This window comes from Salvia splendens, chromosome 5 (genome assembly GCF_004379255.2).
Source record: "Salvia splendens isolate huo1 chromosome 5, SspV2, whole genome shotgun sequence".
NCBI classification, from domain to species: domain Eukaryota; kingdom Viridiplantae; phylum Streptophyta; class Magnoliopsida; order Lamiales; family Lamiaceae; genus Salvia; species Salvia splendens.
Window position 1 is genome coordinate 36,805,973 of NC_056036.1, and position 21,439 is coordinate 36,827,411.

General features: G+C 36.2%; 2 protein-coding genes across 5 annotated transcripts; both read left to right on the top strand.

The window, feature by feature from the left end:
* Positions 1-2,997: 2,997 nt before the first annotated feature.
* Positions 2,998-9,572, top strand: LOC121805712 (protein LNK1-like). 4 transcript variants are annotated; one of them, XM_042205673.1, is made up of 8 exons: positions 2,998-3,246; positions 3,599-3,696; positions 5,060-5,616; positions 5,693-6,014; positions 6,511-7,206; positions 8,688-8,836; positions 8,996-9,122; positions 9,197-9,572. In XM_042205673.1, the coding sequence occupies exons 2-8, from the start codon at positions 3,673-3,675 to the stop codon at positions 9,287-9,289; spliced, it is 1,968 nt and encodes a 655-aa protein (XP_042061607.1). In that variant the 5' UTR covers positions 2,998-3,246; positions 3,599-3,672; the 3' UTR covers positions 9,290-9,572. The 4 variants fall into 4 exon arrangements, 3 of the variants coding, with proteins under 3 accessions (XP_042061607.1, XP_042061606.1, XP_042061608.1); XR_006051521.1 differs by having other exon boundaries at positions 2,998-3,696; positions 8,940-9,122; XM_042205672.1 differs by having other exon boundaries at positions 2,998-3,696.
* Positions 9,573-14,323: 4,751 nt separating this feature from the next.
* Positions 14,324-21,435, top strand: LOC121805716 (endoplasmic reticulum-Golgi intermediate compartment protein 3-like). The gene is made up of 13 exons (XM_042205678.1): positions 14,324-14,822; positions 15,664-15,737; positions 16,054-16,137; positions 16,276-16,356; positions 17,149-17,229; positions 18,101-18,193; positions 19,079-19,258; positions 19,345-19,412; positions 19,998-20,049; positions 20,665-20,718; positions 20,808-20,900; positions 20,979-21,045; positions 21,130-21,435. The coding sequence occupies exons 1-13, from the start codon at positions 14,681-14,683 to the stop codon at positions 21,219-21,221; spliced, it is 1,161 nt and encodes a 386-aa protein (XP_042061612.1). The 5' UTR covers positions 14,324-14,680; the 3' UTR covers positions 21,222-21,435.
* The last annotated feature ends 4 nt before the right edge of the window (positions 21,436-21,439 follow it).

The window sequence follows — 21,439 nt, forward strand, 5'->3', positions numbered from 1 at the left end:
CTACAGCTCGGTAAAAGCCAACCAATCAAGCTCTGCTCTCAAGTCGGCATCAAGCTCCCAGATCGGCAACCAAAGCAGTTCGGTCTCAGTAAGAGTTCGGCCTCAGCCTACAGCTCGGCAAAAGCCAACTAATCAAGCTTTGCTCTCAGGTCGGCATCAAGCTCTACTCTCAGATCGGCAACCAAAGCAGTTCGGTCTCAGTATTCGACCGAACAAGGAGTTAGTGGACCCATGCAGGATTTCCACAACTTCCAACACACCCACTACCACGTGGTGTCAACTCAGGCCACGATCGTAGGCCGTGACCTACGCTACATCCACGATCTTAGGCCACGATCTCCACGACATCCACTACCTAATAAATGGTGCTGCATGCCACGATCTTGGTCCTATACATAAATAGAACTTAGATCTGGTAGAAAAAAGGTTAAGCTCTCTAGAGATAAAACACCATATAGCAAGTTTGTATTTGTAAGCTGTAGAAAACAGACCAAGCAATACAACTCTGCCCTCTTTTCTTCCCGTGGACGTAGATTTACTTCAGTAAATCGAACCACGTAAATTCTTTGTGTCGTGATCTGTATTTTCCTGCATTCTTCAACATCAGAGATTCGCGGACTCATCATTCAACATTCCACAAATTATACAACTGTTACACATAAAAGAAGAATAAAAAAGGTCGATATTCTCTATTCAATACTAAAACCATATAGTATAAAATTAGGGTTTGTATCTATTTGTCCTATATATACAGGGTAACAACTTTACACAACTTTTCAATTGTCTCCACCGTCTTCCAAATCAAACTACGTTTTCGCCTATTCAGACCTCTCTCCACCTTCCATATTTAAATTGAAACTGCGTTAGCTCATTCTAAGCTCTTCCTGCAAAAAATAGAATTCTGTGTAATTTATTCTTTGGTAATTTACATTTTTTGCTTTCCTTTTAGATCCAGATCTATAAGGTAAAATCATTTAATATCGATGAATTTCCTCAGTTCTGTTGGTTTTCCTTGTGCAGTACTTGCAGTGAACAATGGCGAACATCTGCGTAAAAGTTGAAGACGATTTCTTCAAAAGGATTGAAGATATTGTTAAAATAATAAATGAGTTTTTATTTTTTTATTGTTATTACCTTGCACCTTTGTAATAGATAGGCAAATAAAATAAAATGAGTACACAAACAAATGATTAAATAAATAAAATATAAAAAAAAAGCGAAAAGGAAACAATACTAAAACCCAAAGAATTAAACAACAAAGATTTTACCTTTATAATCTGCAAAATAAGAAATCATTAGCGTTTAATGAATTAATGAATAAATTTAAAAAAAAACATTAAACAAAACAATACTAAAACACAAAGAATAAATTACATAGATTTTACCTTTATTATATGTAAAATAAGAAATGGTTAACCAACAGTGATTAATTCGAAATAAAAGAAAATAAGAAGATGAAGAGAGATATAAAAGTAACAGTAATACTAAAACACAAAGAATAAATTACACAGATTTTACCTTTATTATCTGCAAAATAAGAAATGATTAATAAGTAGTGATTTATTCGAAATAAAAGAAAATAAGAAGATGAAGAGAGATATAAAAGTAACAGTAAGAGTGTAGAGAGAGAAATAAGAACCTGGAATTTATAATTGAGTGCAATTGCAACTGATATTTATAGAGAAATTTCTGAGTATTTCAAATTCAAAATTTGTTTCCCTCCTATTTTTTGACTCTAAGAAACGATTCATGTAGAAGAGGGAAAACCCCCTTTTTTTGGGGAAAAAACTCTCTTTTTTTAGGGGGCAAACCCTCATTATGCAATTGTTTGAATTGTATATACATATAGATGATGTGTATATATATAAATGGTGTGATGTAATCAGCTTTACAACTAATTAAAAGGCTTTTAACCACTGGATTTAATGCATAAAGTGTGTACTCTCATTTAAACTATTGGTTAATACATTTGAATTGGTGAATGGCATTACAGCATCTCCAATGGCGGACGTCCGGTCGGACATCCACTACGGGCGACCGGGACGTCCTCCATTGTAACGAAGCAACTCAGATACGGATGTCCCGTAACGACGTCGGATGTCCTCGGACGTCCGGGCGACGGGCGGGCGGACGTCCGCCATTGTGGCGTAGGTCGGACGTCCGGTATTTTTTTTTTAAACTCTATATATATGGCTCGTTGAACTTCATTTCATTCGCACCACTTGTGTTAACAAGTTTCTCGCACCACTTGACGTTGATGTGATTAAATTTTTTTGTTTTATTACTATGTTATTTTTTTTTCGAATCATGTATGTTTTTTTTAATGAAGTTGTTAATTTTTCCCGTTCGTATTCGTGTTGAAATTTTATTTCCGTAAACGTAAATTGTTTTATTTGTGAATTTGTGATTTTTTTATTGCGGGAAGTCCTAGTGGGAAGGGCGGATTGTGCAGGGGAAGTCCTAGTGACATGACAGTGGGATGAGAAGTCCTAGTGACGTGACAAGAGGTGTTTTTGGGAAGTCCTAGTGGATATCCGAGTGGGACATCCGTGCATTGGAGATGCTCTTAGCAAAATTCCCTCCATAACGAAATTTGAAAACACGGGGAATCCCCTTAAAATTCCCCTAAAAAACCATGCTTTTGATGATAGTATAGATTATGGAGTTGTGAGAGATCTGATTTCAGGAGCTGAGTTGATTGACAGCCTGACACTTGACAGCAATCTAAACTATTTCATGGCTGGATTAACAGCGATAGATCCGATTTCAATCGATTGAGAACCTAGAAAAGGATCCGAAAACCCGAAAGCAAAAAAACGGACCAATGAGAGCGCAGAAAGAGATCGTATCCCGACCCGCCTTCTCATCCACTAGTTCTGATACGAACCCGTTACTCTGCCGCCTCCGTAATGATCCACTCGCCACGTGGCGGCCCCTCCACGATTCCCACTTTTTCCATTTCTTTTTATTTAATAAAAAAAATTCTCAACAAACATTTTCTCTCCCCTTCCAACTTTCATTCGCCCCTTTTCATTCTCTCTCTGAAACTTCCCCAGATTTGCGACTCTGACTTCTCGTTGCTAGGGTTTGTGACTGGACTCAGCGGTGTTCCAGTGAGTTTTATGTGGAGCTCCGGTCAGAAGAGATCAGCTATATATTATTGTTGAATAGAACGTTTTAGTTCGATTATGCAATTCGTTTTGGTCTTTCTGTGAAATTGTAATCTGGTGGAGTGAAGACTAGAAAGTGAGTGATCAACTTTGTTCTTACTGATGTATATTGGTATTAACCTTTGAATTGCAGGAGAATAAAAATTGTAGTTAATTAGCTACTTCATTCATACCGTTTTAAAAAAATATGCTGAGTAGTAAAATTCACTTATTATGCCTTTTTGAGAGGGTTGAGATTCGTTTTTCCCGGTTTTTGCGGCGTTCTGTGTTCTTATCTGATTATTATCTCATTTGCAACTGCAAGTACACATTGAATTGGTGTTAGCGGGATGGCTTGTTTCTGTGGTTTTGAAGATTGCGATTTATTTACTTTTGGCTTCTAATATTTTTCCGGTTGCTTGTTTCTTGGGGGATATTTCAACGCGGAGGTGAAAGAAGATTCGTATATAAACATGAAGAAAATTTCCTACAGCTTCAGTGCTGGTTAAAATAATTTTAAGGAATGACAGATTCGCGCATGTATGAGGTGAGTTCACCATTTCTGGTTGTTATATGATTAAATAGCACATTAGTATTTTATTAAAGAGAAATGGGGGAACACTTAATAAAACATCTTCTCCTTCTCCTTTGTTTTGTGTGGAGCTTTCGGCAAAATATTCTAACCAGACTATAGAAATAGAACCATATCTGTTCGTTGAAGAAATTGTACTTGAAATCATTTTCATCTGATTGTAAAGTATGAGAGAGATAGAGATAAAAAAATTTCTTGTAAGCTTATTAGTTAAGAATGGGCCCCCCCCATTAGAGAGAAACTTACCATTAACAGAAAGTAGCCTAATTTTTGTTATGGATTGTGATGGCTAAACCATATATTGGTTTATCTACTTACTGTTCAAAGTCTGTTAGGTGATAAATACCTACTAACAGAACACGTAGCAATTGTTAACACTGATATGGGAGACAAGCTGGGTTGTTAGTGAACAAACTTTATAGTTAAAATTCAAAAAATAGGTATAGTTCTTCTGTTCACATTATCGGGTTGGGAAGCATATACTTCTATGATATCACTTCAATGTCTAGATGAGTGATGTTAATATGTCTAGGTTCGACTCTAGATTCCAGACAAAATTGATAAGGTGAACAAAAAGTTCCATTAGTGTTTCATTTTAATACATTCTGTCATGTATGTTTGGACGTCATTAACTTTTGGCCTACGTGATGTACAAAACATGAACCAATGATGAAACATTTTGTACCAACATGAAATAATAATGAAACTTTTTTGTATCAATATGAAACAATGTTAAAACATTTTGTACCACATGTAGGCAAAAAGTTGACTTTGTCTAAAAACAATTGACGGAATGTATTAAAATGAAATGCGAATGAAGATTTTTGAATGGAAACTTCAAACTTTTTGTACTAACATGAAACGCTGATGAAACATTTTGTATGAATAGGGTAATTACCCCTGAAAATTCTGCATGAAGTGATATTCATCAAGTGTTGTTGCATTCATTTCCACTTTTAATTTGTAGTGAACCAGTTTAGTAGCCCCAGTTGCCTCTTTTTAAAGGAGTATTGAAAAAAATGAGTCAAATACATGCTTTGAGTTTGTTTATGATTCATGCTGAGCTGGAAAGCTAATTTATGTTGTTTGATCTTTTGCATTACTCTCCTAACCTGGAAATTTAACAATTACAATACGAGATTATACTATCCAGCTGCTTTAACGAGGGCCACAGACTTCTTCCTTGTGATTTTAGAACCCATTACTGGAACTATTGGCTTGTCACTGCATGACTCATTTGTGATTTGGTACAGTTTATGCATTTATGCAAGTATCATATGAAGTTATTTCAGCTGAAACTCTGTAATGGCTGTCACAGTTTGAAGACATAGGTTGGGATGATCTTTGTCAGAGTGATGACCATATAGTGCCTCGTCCTTTGGAAGATAATTCTCTCTTGCGTGATAGCTCCAAGAAACCTCACTTTGAAGAAATAAATATTGCATTTAACACCGAGGACAGACAATATGCTGGACATGTTGATCAAGGAAGTGAAGAAGGAAAGTTTTCATTATTGAGTAAAAGGAAGTACAGAATGTCGGAAAGAGATTCTACACCGGGTGCACCAGGTGGTGTATTTTCTTCCTCAACAGATCCTGAATCGACCAAAGAAGCATCTAGTTTAGGTTCTGAGAAAGCCACTTCCTCAACTAATGTTCATGAAAGTAGTAATACGGATACCCATGGTAATCAGTTTTGTGTTGCTGGTACCACTGGCTTTAAGACCAACTCCTCCACTGATGCTCTTGGTGACATAACTCATGCTGGAAACAATCTCAATTTCTTTGAAAATGATGAAGTCAAAGATTCAAGTGATTTCTTTAATTTTGGTTGGCCTGAAATAGAGAACTTTGAAGACGTTGACAGGATATTTAGGTAACCCTGAACTCTTTCACCATGAGGTTTTCGAGTTATGTTTTATTTTTGTTCATAATGGCCTACTGCATTTCAGGAGTTGTGACTCAACATTTGGACTTGGAGCCAGTAGAGAGGATGAGTTCCGCTGGTTTTCAGCACCAGATAACATCGGAAGCACTGGAGAACTTGTCAATTCAGACTTCAAATTCACATCACCTGAGTCGAATTCTGCCGAAAATCTCTCATCAAACCATACCTTCTTGAAGGGCCATTCTTCAAATGATGGTGCCATGGTGGGTGCACCTATCAGGCTCAGAGATGGTTCTTGGATCTCAGAGAACCCTGAATCTCACGTGTCCTTTGTGTATGGACCTGCTATTGCGAATGGCGAGCAAGGATGTAACCCTAAAGCACATGTAAGTACACATCACAATATTTTGAAGCCTGTATCGGCCCTATTGGGTTTAATTTTTCATAATAGTGATGTGGAACCACTTCGTAATAGTTGTGGACTTTTGCCACCCTGAACTGATCATATTGGGGTTGGCAGGGTGTGGGTGTGGGTGTGAGTAATAGTGCAGAATATATTACTTCTGTATGGTAAATGTACTTTGTTTATGAATGTCAAATGCTAATCCATCTCTAGATGATTTTTCATGATAGTGATATGAAACCACTTCTTTCCATGTTCTGGGGCGATAGACTGATAGTTAAGACCATTTTTGCATATTACTAAAAAAACAAGTGTGTTCTATCCTTATAATTGTGGACTTCTTGCCACCCTGAACCAATCATCTTGGGGGTGGCAGGGTGTGAGTTTGAGTTTTATGAATTTCAAATACTAATCCATCTCTAGATGTTGGGTGTTTTAAAACTGTACCACAGTTTCTAAAATTGTACTTCACTTTACAGCTGAACAGGCACCAAAGTCAGGTGAAGCTGCAGAACCAGTTCAAGGGAAAAATAAAAGAGCATGATTTTGGAAATGGTGCAAGTAAGCTTCCGGATGACGCAGTGCACCCCCCTTCTAGGGCCAAGTGTTATCAAGATTTCTCATTCCAGCAACAACCAATGCATGTTTTGGTGCCAGATCCCTGTAATTATTTACAAAATCACCTCCCGTATGTGCATCCAGATAACAGTCCTTCGTCTGATCTGACATCAGTAAATCCAACATCTTCTGCTATCAAAACTGAGACAAATGAGTTGACATCTCCACCAACCAGAGATTCCTCCCATACACCCAATCTGTTTCAATCTATAAATGGCTCTCATGACCTTCCTCTTCCTGAAACAGTTCCAACAGGAACTGGAAAAGGAGGAGTAAAGCTAAATCGTCGCCATGGTAGTCAATCTCAAGTCAAGAGCAATATAAAACCTGCAAACATAGTGGTGCAAGCCACCTCAAGCAATCCTGGTTCTATGACCGAAGAAGCGCATTATACCCAAGATAAGTCAGAGAATCATAGTGAGTTGGCAGAAGTACGCCACTTCATTCCAGCAGAATTAGGATCCTCAAATGTTCAAGAAAGCTCAACAAGTTCTGGAAAGGATGATGCTTCTCTTGGAGCAGCTAGTTTTCGCCAGCTTAAGCTGGTTATGGAGCAGGTATCATCTGGTCCTAAGATTATGAATACTAACTTCACAGTCAATCACAAAAAGGGCACTGTATCATTCTTCTGGAATAAAGGACAAAAACTAGTTACCAGTATTGTGGCACACAGATAGAGTATGTGAAGTTCGATACTCCTTTTTGCTGATACTAACTTAATTCAAAGTCTGCTAGTCTATTTTATGTAGCTTTCCAGTCTTTGTGAAACTATTTTGCTGAAGTCTGTCCACTTTGAAATTGCTGCATGCATGCTAACTTGATATAAGTAGTGCAGTACATCATACATTCTGAAATTCTACATGACATACATTTTGACATTTTACATGATATACATTCTGAAAATCGGATTATGTCCCGAATTCATTTTATTTTTTGTATTTTAACTAGGGTTCTGTCTCATCTTACCAACAATTTGTCGTTGAAGTTTATTACTTTCCATTATTAGGCCCTGTAGATTGAAATAGCCCTGTCATTGAGATTTGCCTGGGAAAGGATTTGCCACAATCACATGCTCATGAGGCCTAATTCAAAATTGTAGTTCTGTGCACATCAATGACTGCCTTTCATGCTGATGAAATAGTTTGAGCAGTACCCTTAGATATTTATTTGAAGGGCAAATTGCCAAAATAGTTTGGTTTTTCCCGTGAACTTTAAATGTTGCATGAAAAGTCATGAACTTTATCAGATTGCGTAAATTTCCCATCCGATCCGACCCGATAGATTTCCGACACAAATTTATCCTACGTGGCGCGCCGGATGCGTGACTTGGCAAATGACAAGTTTATGGTTCAATTTGAATTGTGGAATTAATGCTACTTTTATGCTGAATTCGATTTGAATGCTTATGTCGATTTGTATGTTGAATTCGATTTGTATGTTTTCATTTGTGCTACTTGTATGTTTGTGATAAGTCCGGGGTCAAAGGTTCTAAAGATAGAAGAGAAACAATCAGAATTAGTTGAGTTGCCAAGTCACGCCTCCGGCGCGCCACGTAGGATAAGTTTGTGTAGGAAATCTATTCGGTCGGGTCGGATGAGAAATTTACACAGTTTGTTAAAGTTCATGACTTTTCATGCAGCATTTAAAGTTCACGGGAAAATCCAAACTATTTTGAAAGTTCATGACTTTATAGGCAATTTGCCCTTATTTGAATGAAATGTCGAATGACTGTCTGAAGTGGACGAGGAGTAAATAGTTTCGGAGTACATATAGTGATATTAAAGAATTTATATAACTGCCTAAAAGCATGGAAGAAACCAGATGCAGCAAATTAATAGTATAACAGATGCTTATACATTAAATTTATTAGGTTAAGGAAAGACTGTCTGTTTGGTCCATGTTATTTTGTGACCAAGAACACTGTGTCAACTGTGGTGTCCATTCTATCATGATCACCACATTCTTCATTGAGTATAAAACATCTTACCTTGTTACACATTCTGGTTTGTTGAATTATCTGTGTCCATTGTTGGATTAGTTGGATCTAAGAACGAAGATATGCATAAGAGACAGTTTGTACCGTCTTGCACGGAGTGCTGCAAAAAGGCATAACCATGCAAACTCAAACAGCAGCTTTGATGTTGTAAGAGATGCCAGTGGAACATTAGTAGCTGAAGGAACAAAAAGGTATGAGAACTCTTCCCTGCATTATTGTATGTTAATCTACCTTTATAAAAGCATGAATGTTCCTTATAGTGCACTAAGCTGAAGATTACTCCCTTGCCTCCAGGCCACTTAAACTTAAGTTACATGCTAACTCTCTTTTGTCCGTCCCGGGCACAACAGCTTCGTGGATTTTGAAACGGATACAAATCCTATAGACCGCTCGGTAGCACACTTGCTGTTTCACAGACCTTCTGAGTCATCCCCTGCATCTGCCCAAGATTCACTGCCATTCAAGTTGCCAAGCATGGTAAGCTTTTCAATTAATGTCTGTCTATCACCAAGTACACGTGTAACTAACGAGATAGTCTTGTGCGCTGGTAGGTACGGGGTTCTGACACAAGTACACCTGTAATGAAGAACTTGATAGACAGTGAAGAGGCAGGTGACTGCAAACAATTGCTCTTAAAGAGTTAAGATGATCTTGGTGGCCATATGAAGTTCTTGTATAAAGAATTTTGTGTGCTTATAGTAGAGCTCAACTTTCTTTGATCCTGATAGAACTTCCATGGTCTAACCCTGCCATAACTGTGATTATAGTGAGTTGAAGAAAAATACACTTAGCAGTTCAGTTACTAGGTTTCTTGTATAAATGTCAATATGGTGTCTAGCTTTAGGCTCCAGCTATCAACTATACTATTAGAATTTCATTTTATGCATTTAATGTGCAAATATAAATAATAGTAGTATCTCTAGTTAAGTTGGACCAACGTCATATTCTTGTCATTAATTGTTTTTGTGCTATCAATGTTGTCTAATATGACTACAATATGATGTAATCCAATGCTATAAAATAACGAATTGTCTGAAAATTCAATCCAAAGTCTTATCTAAAAAAATCTAATCCGAACTATAAAAATTCTAAAATTAAATAATATTATAATCAAGAGGAGAGTGATCAATTGCTAATTACAACTAATTTAAGAGCATAAGATTTTAGAAATCTTGTGGTCTACAATTTGTCATGTGTAATTTCGTTTTTTTTTTATTTTTTAATATTAAAAAGATAATAGAAATCATTAAATTTAGGGTTTAGAGCATCTCCAATGGCGGACGTCCGGTCGAACATCCGCGACGGGCGACAGGGACGTCCGCCATTGTAACGAAGCAACTCGGATACGGACGTACCGTAAGGACGTCGGATGTCCTCGGACGTCCGGGCGACGGGCGGGCGGACGTCCGCCATTGTGGCGTGGGTCGGACGTCCGGTATTAATTTTTTTTAAACTCTATATATACGGCTCGTTTTTTTGTTTTATTACTATGTAATTTTTTTTCGAATCATGTATGTTTTTTTAATGAAGTTGTTAATTTTTCCCGTTCGTATTCGTGTTGAAATTTTATTTCCGTAAACGTAAATTGCTTTATTTGTGAATTTGTGATTTTTTTATTGCGGGAAGTCCTAGTGGGAAGGGCGATGGGAAGGGCGGATTGTGCAGGGGAAATCCTAGTGACGTGGCAGTGGGATGGGAAGTCCTAGTGACGTGGCAAGAGGTGTTTTGGGAAGTCCTAGTGGATGTCCGAGTGGGACATCCGTGCATTGGAGATGCTCTTAGAAACACAATGTCAATACAAGGTATGAAATACATCAACACAAAGGCATGACAATATCAATACAATTTCATATTGACATTGTACAAGCATTGTATTAACATATTATATGCCATATAAAACTATTAACAAAATTTATGAAAATTTTCAAAAAAAATTCAAATTTTGACATCGGAACATATGCAAGTGAGATCTTGTTAGAATCCTTATGAAATTATTTTTAATTTGATATATGTTATGCATAAAAAATAATTTAAATCGAGAAAATTATATGCGTTTTAATGTTATGAGATATTTTTCAAAAGTTAGTTCAATGTTGTCAAAGCAGTATAGCGGTTCATGGCGGTTCGCCCGAAAAATGACACAGGGATATAGCGTATCGGTATGGCGGGATATAGCGGTCATTAATTAAATATATAAAATAATATTTATATATTCATATATAATTCAAAAAATTAGAAAATAATAAAAATATAACATAAAAAACTCTAAAAACATGTAATAAAGCATAAAATAGAAAACAATTATATAAAAGTCTAGCAATTAAAGTCTTTAGTTCAAGTGTTCAACAAAACATAAAACCATGATAAGCTCAATAGACATCAATCATCAAGCTCAACATAGTCTTCTAGCTCATCATCATCACTATCATCGTCATCCATTTCATCTTCATCTTCCATTGCTTCATCCTCTTGATCTCCACTTACACTATCCTCAAATTCTTCCTCTTCCGATCCGTCATCTACAAGCGCAAGCCTTTTCCTTTTCCCTTTCCCTTTTCTAGGTATGATAGGTTCTTTTTTCTTAGAAACTCTAAGACAACTTGAACTAGATGTAGAAGATTCTTTCCTCTTCTTTGACCTAATATATGTCCTAGGCTCTCCAACACCCGAAGCCTTATACACCATGTTCCAATCAAGTGTATCATCGTCATCATGAACCAAATGATTACCACCATCAATATCATCATCATCATCATCATCATCATCCAACTCCCCAACTAGCCACTCATTGCACTCATCAATATCATCGAGAATAATAGGATCAAATTCATCGGTTGCACTAAGCTTGTTCCTATCATGCAATTTTTGGTTATATTTCACATAAACCAAATCTTACATCCTCTTATGCTCGAGCCTATTTCTCTTTTTTGTATGAATCTACAAAATAAATATAATTAATCACATAATTGTTATTTATAAATATTATTAGAAACTAAATCACTATAAGTACAGTAAGTAATCTTTAAAAAAAAGTACATTAAGTAGTAAAGTACTAACCTGCTCAAAGACACTCCAATTGCGCTCACAACCGGAAGCGCTACATGTCAAACTTAAGATTTTGATTGCAAACTTTTGCAAAAGCCTAGTGTCTTTCCCAAACATAGACCACCAAGTAGCTACACAATCATATATGTTTCCAAATTAGAAAATAGAATTCAAAATTTTTTTTTGGATTGGAAGTGATCCCAAAGCTCATCTCGCACCTGTTTCGGACAACTAGGACATAGGGCAACCTTTCCTTTCTTGCCCATCAGATGCTCTTTTGCTCTTGTGATGCCCCCGTTCATCTCTTTGTTGCAAAAGTTGCATTTGACTTTACTAGTGGGGATGATTGTGAATAGGAGGGGCTGTAGGGTGCAGATTGTGAATAGGAAGGGCTGTATGGCTGGGCGGAGGCTGAGTCACTGAGTGGGGCTGGAGGGTGCTGGCGGGTGCTGGCTAGGCTGCAACAGGTGGCGGCGCGACGGTGGGTGGCAGATTGTGGAAGGACTGAAGGAGTAGAGATGAAAAACGGCAGATTGGGTTTTTTTTTTTTTTGGTAAACGGCAGATTGGGGTTGTGGACTTAGGGTTTAGAATTATTGGGGTTAGAATTATTGGGGTGGGCTGATTGGGCCTATACAAAATTAAATTAAAAAATAAAAAGCCCAATAAAAGTCAAAATTAGCACCAAAAAGTCAAAATTGGGCTAAAATACCGCTATTGGGGGATATGGTAGCGCTATGGCGCCACGACCGCCACGGGTATGGCGGCCGCCACAGAAAAATGCTACGTATCGGTGTGGCGATAGCGTTTTCATTAAAAACTGATATGCTATAGCGCAATATCCCCGCTATAGCCGCTATTTGACAACATTGAGTTAGTTACAACTAATTTTGTTGTAAATTGACCTTAATACCCTTATTGACGTTTTTTTGTTGATGATATTGACATTCCGAGGCTGATGATCTAGGCCCTTGATTTGAATATCTAATGGCTATTATTTACTGTAATTAACAATTAAGTATGAAGTTAGCAATATAACACTCCCCATAACTAAGAAGTATAAAAATCTAAAGAAAAATTGATAGAATATATTCACATTCATTTTGGGACTGTTCATAAAAATTAGTCTTATTTGTATTATAAACTTTTTCATCACTTTTTCTTCTCTGATAATAATACTTTACAATCGAGTCGAGTTGATCTACTTGACAACTCTAGCTACGAATTACAATACTTTTATGTCTAATGCATCTGCCAAAAATTATACTCGTTCCGTCTCATAGAAATAGACTAGTTGGAGATACGAATTTTAATACATAATTAGTAAAGTAAGGGATAATGTAAAAAAAAAGTTGAAATAATGTAGCGGGTGGTGAGACCTATAAATGATAAAGTAAAAAAGGAGAAAATGTTTCTATAAATAGATATAAACTATTTATAAGAGATGGACAACAAAGGAAATTCGGCATATATTTACGGGACAAAGGGAGTATTTTGGATTTGCACCTATAAATGACAAACATTTAATATTACTCCCTTCGTCCATCATTACCGGTCACTAGTTTCCTTTTCGGTCTGTCTGTCAATACTTGTCACACTTACTTTTTATTCTATCTGTTCCATAGTAGTGAAGTCATTTCTTTTTTAGTAAAAGTCAACATATTTTTTTCACTTACTTTACTTTTTCTTAGTATACTTTGTTCTCTCTTCTTCTCTCTACCTTTTTCATTTCCTACTTTATTTTCTTCCTTTATTTAACTCACATAACATAATCTTTCTTAAATCGTGTGCAGAAAAGAAACGCATCCACTATTATGGAACGGAGGAACTACTACTTTTGTTCATGAACTTCACATTTTATTAATTTTTAACTCATCTGTATTTTATTATAAAACTAATATATTAAAGGGAGGACAAATATTACATTAAAGAGTAATGGCCAAAATTGGTCCTGAACATATGGTCATTTTACGTTTTTGGTCATAAACATTATCTTTTGGATTTTTTGGTCCTGAACATATGAAAATTTGATCATTTTGGTCCTGGACTAACTGTTCCGTTAAAAACTAACGGTCAACGTAAAATGATCATATGTTCAAGACCAATTTTGGCTTTTACTCTTAAATCCTAACTGATTAGTTGAAGTAATGTATGTATTTTGGCATGAATGTGGAGTGGAATCATGATGTAAAAGCTTTATTTGACATCAATAGATTTAGTAATGTTTGAATTTCTTGGTAGTAAGGTATGTATTTTGAATGTGGAGTAAAGTAATGTATGGATTTTTTTAACGTAATAGTTAGTCCAGGACCAAAATGATCAAATTTTCATATGTTCAGGACAAAAAAATCCAAAAGATAATGTTTAGGACCAAAAACATAAAATGACCATATGTGCAGGACTAATTTTGGCCTTTACTCTACGTTAAATTTTCAATCCATTTTCTTTTTCTATTATATTTATGGACTCAAAGTGTGATAATTAATGGTGGGTTGAGGGAGCAAATAGTTATAAATTATTTTTACTAATTAATGGAGTAGTAAAAGATAAAATAAAAAGACAAAATCCTATGACGAGGCGTAGACATTTGACGAACGTAGGGATTGAAACAGTACAAATAATCAAAACCCCCTCAATTGTTAATCATACATTCCCGCAAAATAATCGCAGAGCGTTAAATCCCAATAGGTGAAGAAAATCTGAAGAAAAATTGACCCAAATTTCAAACTTGTATAAATAGATAGCAGCAGGATCACACGCAATTCGAATCCTTGCTGAGATCTTCTTTTTTATGTGAGAAAAAAGGAAGGGTTGATTAATCTCCTTAGTCAAACCCTCCTTTTTTTTTCTCCGTTGCCGGCCGCCGATCAATCTCTCCCTCGTTCGGCTCCGGCACCACAAATCAAGAACTAGAAAAAGAATAGATCTTTTGGTCTGTCGAATATATCGTTGATTTATTACAGAAATTCCTGCTTCCTTTGTAATTTTACCATGGATAAAATGTTCAATAAGTTGAGGAATTTGGATGCATACCCCAAGGTCAATGAGGATTTCTACAGCCGTTCGCTATCTGGAGGTGTTATCACCCTCGTCTCCTCTTTCTTCATTGGTTTGCTCGTCATCTCGGAATTCAGTATGTATTCTTCAACTTCACTGATTGTTTAATATGAAGCCTATGTTTTGATCTGGGCAGGGTTATATAAATTGTGTAAGAGAGAACTATGCTGTTAGTACTTGAACAGATATTAGTAGAGGAGGATTGTGTGGCTTGATCTAGTTAACTTATGTTTGGTTTCCCTTTTGTCGTCTTTCTTCTCTTTGGAAATTGTAGCTTATCAGATTGCTATGTTTTACTTTCTGTATATGAAGATGGTAAACTTTCTGAGGTTAGGTTCTTACTTTGATAGAATTTTGATGACTGATCTGTCATGTCAAGGAGGTGCTTTGTTGTGCATTTGAAGTTTTTCTAGTTGACCTGCTAGTAAGCTGTCGGCTGACGTAGAAAAATCTGAATTGGAACCAAGTTTGGCTTGATTAGTAGGATGAGAAACGTACTAAATAGCGCTAGTATCATGGTAACTGTTAAGAAGGAGAAAGAAGGTATATGCGGATGGAATTTCTCTGGGCTTTTCACATCAAGTTTGTGCAAAATCTAAATCTGGGATAGGAAATCTTAAATTTTTGGTGAAGCAATAACCTAATGTGGACTGTTCTAAGTTGTTATTTTATTTTTTTCTAGTGGATTAATATCAGTGATCCACTAAAACTTGGTATTGCATCAATTCTGATCATTAAAATGATGAAGATGTTCTATGAAAATGCCATACATATGTGATCAAGAAAACATAGCATATTTTCATTGATTACAGTAGACCTATGAAAAAGCACCTCTGTGTGCATTTGTGTTCTTTTTGAATTTACATGTTTCTTTCTACCTAAATAGGATATCATATTAATTGCCTTTTAACTGGCAGGTTTATACCTCCACACAGTTACAGGTACACAGCTTGTGGTGGACACAACTAGGGGAGGAAAATTGCGCATCAATGTAAGATGATTGTCTTCTTTCAAGTATCTATGGAGATTGCATTTTCCATGGCATATTGATACTCAATATCTCATATTAGGTTCAAAATCTTTTCGCGTAATCTTCAGCAATGAATCTTATCAAACTTGATAGACTGCTGATTTCCTAATTTACCTAATTGATAAGCCTTAAACGATGCTCATGATGATTTGTGTTCTTTTACTGTACTGAGGGGAAGCTTGAATACCTGCTAGGAAGACTTTTTAAGGCTTTCATCTGTCTTAATGAGTCGTGAGACTTACTATCCTCACATCTTAAATTGTTAATCTGATTGCAGTTTGATGTAACATTTCCAAACGTTCCATGCACGTTGCTGAGTCTTGATGCCATGGATATCAGCGGGGAGCAACATCTAGACATTGTATGTGATACCTTTGGTCCATCTGTCTTCAATTTTTTAAAAAGCCTCACTTTCGAGCTTGTAGAATAGGCTATTATTAGCCTTTTTATCCTCTATATGTTCAGATTATTTATGTAGCGTGTTGCAATAAATTTGCAGAGACATGACATTATGAAGAAGAGAATTGATTCCCATGGAAATGTGATAGAAGTGAGGAAAGATGGAATTGGTGCACCCAAGGTACATGATTTTTTTTCATGCCCTTATGAGTTATCGTGGCATTAACTTGTCTTTTGGATTGTCATTGATTGTCCTCTGCCATGTGTTAGTCAGGACCTGCATTGCAGATTTAATTCTGTTTATGTATGGTATGGGTTATGAATTATGATATTAGTAATTGAGTGCCAGCATGGAGTTGAATAAATTTGCTGAGCTTCTTCGTCTTAAATGAAAATTGTTAAGCTTAATTTCTTCTTTCTTTCTGAAAGACTGTCTTGCTGGATAGATTGACTGTAGAAAATTATTAGTAGCATCAAATTGCATTTGGCAAATAAGATCATATTATAAAAAGAGAAAGAAAAACACCAGAGAACCTTAGAGTACAAAAGCTGGACCCTTGAGGCTGAGCCTCATTAAAACCCTCCTGACGAAAACCCAGAGGAAAATGCACCTGGTTGGCAAAAAGATCACCTGTCTAATGGGATTTGGAATTTGCTTTTTTTGGTGTTAGTTGATATGATACTAACTTATGAGCTTAGTTATTTTCCATTTGCTTTAATGCAAACTTGATGCGTACTCTGTTAACATACTTAAGGAATCTTTCTAGCGGCTAAAAAATTGTACTGAGGTTGAAGATAAATATATATACCATGCAGTGTGGTAACCAATTTCGGGCTGGTTTTATTTTTATCTTGCAAAATTAGTATTCTCAAGGCTGTCTTTATCCCCCACTCTCTCTCTCTCTCTCTCTCTCTCACACACACACATGTTCTTTTCATACTCTAATCCCTTGTTGTGTATTGGTCAATTCAGATTGAGAAGCCTTTGCAGAAAGATGGTAGCAGACTTGAGCACAACGAGGCATACTGTGGTTCATGTTTTGGTGCAGAAACGGTATTTCTATCTTTCATGTGTCGTTTTCCATTGTTTAAGTCTCTTTTTATCTCAGATAGAGGCAGTTAATTGGATATCTGTATGTTGTTTAAAAATTTGACCTGCTGTAGCTAAGATAATGCACCGCCACCACTGCTTGAGCATAGATTATCCATGTATGGTTGGATTATTATCCTTCTTATCAACACTTATTGTTAACTTTAACTGATAAATAGCATGACTATAAGAGAGAGAGTTTGGAAAAAAATTCACACTGAGGAAATTTTAAATAATTTCTCTTCTCTTGGACAAATGACCAGCATAGTTTCACTTTTGGTTTCTTATAACGTAATTTCCAATAATTTTATCTGCGGATCTCATTTAAGTTGGGCCAGCCTCTTTTTGGGATTCCATACCTTGGGACTTTATGTTCATAATGATGTCATGCTTGCTTTTGGTACTCCGGAAAAGTAAATTTTGATCGAACCCATATTTGCTCAATGGATACAATCGGCTCTTCCTTGATCTTGATAGTATCTATGGGCACTTTTTCCGAAATTAGAACCATCCTTTGCAAAGAATTCGGTTCTAAGCCAAAATAAATACTACTGGCAAATGGCAATGTTATGGTGCATATAGACTGTGGAGATGGAAACTAATCTGTACATGAAAACTTTGGCTATGAACTTACATAGTATGATAGCAGCTCTTTTATCGTAGGTATATGTATCTTAATCTTAGGTTGATTCGTTTCTTCATAAATCAGAGTCTTTTGGAATTCGTTTCTGTGAAATATAATGCTGTGTGATCCCTATCTTCGCATGCTGATCCAATCACATCATACTTCTGCACATGGATTTATGGTTGGTTGCTGTTTGTAATTCTCTTGCAGTCTGATGATCACTGCTGCAATTCCTGTGAAGAGGTTCGTGAAGCATATCGTAAGAAAGGCTGGGGAATGACAGATCCTGATTTGATTGATCAGGTTTGATTGATTCATGATCTCACTTATGGAGTTCTCTGTAAATTTGTATAATGTTGTGCAGTGGCTGGCCCCAATTTTGTTTTCTGATAAAATGTGAAACCTGCTGCCGTCACAATAGTGTCTTGTTTTGCAAATGAAACCGTTAATTTCCTTATTTGTGATCAACTGTAGATTACAGGTGCTACATTCTAAACTTACTGGTAGATCTGTATGACCAGATAATCTGGGGATGTACTCATGGGAATTTACAATAATTATGCCTAAAATCTCAAGTCTGAAAATTACTTTTCTGCATTTTTGGCATGTCCTTTTGCAATCAGAGCTAGTAGCAATTTACTTGAGTTGATTCTGACAATAAAAAGTGCTATTTTTGTTATACTTACATACGGTCCATACTATTCAAGAATCTTTTGGTTTTTAAAAAGATATTGCGATCCAGACAAATAGACAATACAGCCGACAGAATTTGTTATTGTCTCAGTTTCTCAAAGCAAACACATTTCATGTTCACAGTAGTTAAGAGAAGCTGTTTTGCACCTTTGTACAACCCTGATTAAGTTTTGTATTTGCATTCCATGTCATACGTAATTTAAGTGCTTTAAAATCAAAAGAGTATAAACCTAGTCCTATTATGAGTAGTAGGAGTAGGTTTGATAACATTAACTGTTGCGTAACAAGCATTATGTTAAAATTATTCACTGAGTTTATTAAAAGTTAGTTGATCAAAATGGCTGGAAATCATGGTTGTGTGGAAATGTTGATGTTAATATCTGAAAATTGTCTGACCATCTTGAAAACTAAAAGCATAGATGTTTAATGTGACCTCCTACTAGTTACACTTTCCGTCGAATAATTGTCTTTTCTGATATGGTCTATGGTTTATAGTGCAAACGAGAAGGTTTTGTTCAGAAAGTGAAAGATGAAGAGGGTGAGGGATGTAATATACATGGATCTCTGGAGGTTAACAAAGTAGCTGGGAATTTTCATTTTGCTACCGGGAAAAGCTTTCATCATTCAAGTATGAATCTGCTCGATTTGATAGCTTTACAGACAGAGAGTTATAATGTAAGAATTTGTTGTATTTCTAGTATCTTTCTGAATCTGAATTGTTAACACTGGTTACTCTAATGCTTTTTTGACATGTGATGCAGATAAGCCACAAAATTAACAAGTTAGCTTTTGGGGATGCTATTCCTAAGATTGTAAACCCACTTGATGAGTATGCTCTTCAAACTTTGATCGACATGCTCAAACTATCACAGATATAGTAAGCAGTTGAAGGATGGGTTCATGAGGGATGATTCTATAACATTGAGGCTGAAAGTTTCATTCAAAAATGATCCTGACTTTTCAACTTAACCTGTTATAGTGCCTCATCATTTTATTGGTGTTTGTCATTGTGCTTCCTAGTTCCTACTCATTCGGGTCTCACTCCTGTCAAATTTCTTTAAGTGCTCATAGAAGAACTACACCCTCCGTCCCAACTAAGTTGAGACATTTCTTTTGGGCACGGAGATTATATGTTAAATGAGTTGAATGAAGATAAAATAAAATAGGAGGAAGAAAAAAGTAGAAGAGTGAATAAAGTAAAATTGATTAGATGTTTTGTTTTTTGTCAAAAAAAGAAATGACTTAACTTAGCTGGTACTTCCCAAAAAGGAATACTGGACGGATGGAGTACTTTGTCTACATCCCTAACTGAATACAATAATCTAACAAAGAGAAACAGGAGAAGCTTGTGATCGAGGCGTTCTTTCTTTTTTATAATCTTGTGTAATTAACAAACATTTCTATTGATACGCAGGGTGCAATGGGAGCAAACATCATCAAATGGTGTGTATCAGTATTTTATTAAGGTCAGTGTTCTCAAGCTAATGTTTCATCCCCCTTGATATTCCCTTTCTAATTCATAAGCTCCTGAATATTTGACTATTTCTTGCATTTTTATGTACAAGTATACATATAACTTCAATGATGATTTAACAATTCTGAGTAGCTTCTATTCTTCCTAGATATCTTTGTACTGAATCCCTTGAACAAACTATCCCATACCATTGACGATATGCTGGTTTTGTTTTAATCATTACATTTGGTAGTATTTAATTTAACTAAGTTGACAGAAGTATTTGGATACTGCCTAAGGAAATTGGTTCATTTCAGAACTCTTCTTAAAGTTAGAGCACAGAGCAATATCAATTCACGCCAATACATTAATATCGGTCGGCAGCGCAAAACATATCAGTTCCTCACTCAATATTAGTTTGTTGATCCATGAATTTTAGTTCCTGACTATCATCATGTTTTGTGATGCCAGCCGATATTCCTGTATCAGCAAACTGATATAGTTCTGCCTTGCAGTGTTGTGTTCATCAGAACATCCTGTTGTATTCCCTTTGTCTTTCTCGTCCCCCCTCCTCCCACTGGGTGATCTGTGATTCATTTTCCTTAAGATTCTCAATTCACTTTTGCAGGTGGTTCCGACCATATACACTGACATTAGAGGGCACACAATCCAGTCAAATCAGGTACTTAAAAGTCATTCAATACAGATAATCTCATTTAATCGTTGTTCTGACTTTTGCCGTATTATGACATAATACCACGATATATACAGTTCTCAGTTACCGAACACTTCAAGAATTCCGATATGGACCACTACAGATCTCCCCCCGGAGTTTTCTTCTTTTACGACCTGTCTCCTATCAAGGTCGGTTTAGAATTCAAATAGATAGACATCCAAGCTAAAACTTATGTACAAACAATTGAATGTGTTTGTGATTTACAGGTTACTTATACTGAGAAGCATACGGCCTTCCTCCACTTCTTGACACATATCTGTGCCATAATAGGAGGTAACTTGCCTCTTTCCATCAGTGTCCTTTCATCTAAATAAACCACATCCTCATCTTTGCTTAAACTCCCTCCTTATCTTTCAGGTGTATTCACAGTAGCCGGGATAGTCGATTCGTTTGTTTATCATGGGAAGAAGGCACTAAAGAAGAAAGTCGGACTAGGGAAACTCAGATGATGTCTTGTGGTTTATCATGAAATGAAGAAAGGGCAGCGAAGTGCTTGACATGACTACTCTTGTTTCACTCATAACCATCAAAATGTGTTGATCAATTCCGTCTTCGAATTTGTGCTCATTTCTCGACAGTTTTGCCTTGTTTTTGTAGTAATTGATTTTGTATACTTTGTTCATTTTCAGAATATAGAGAGCTCAGCTTTTTTTCACTTGCAAATTCT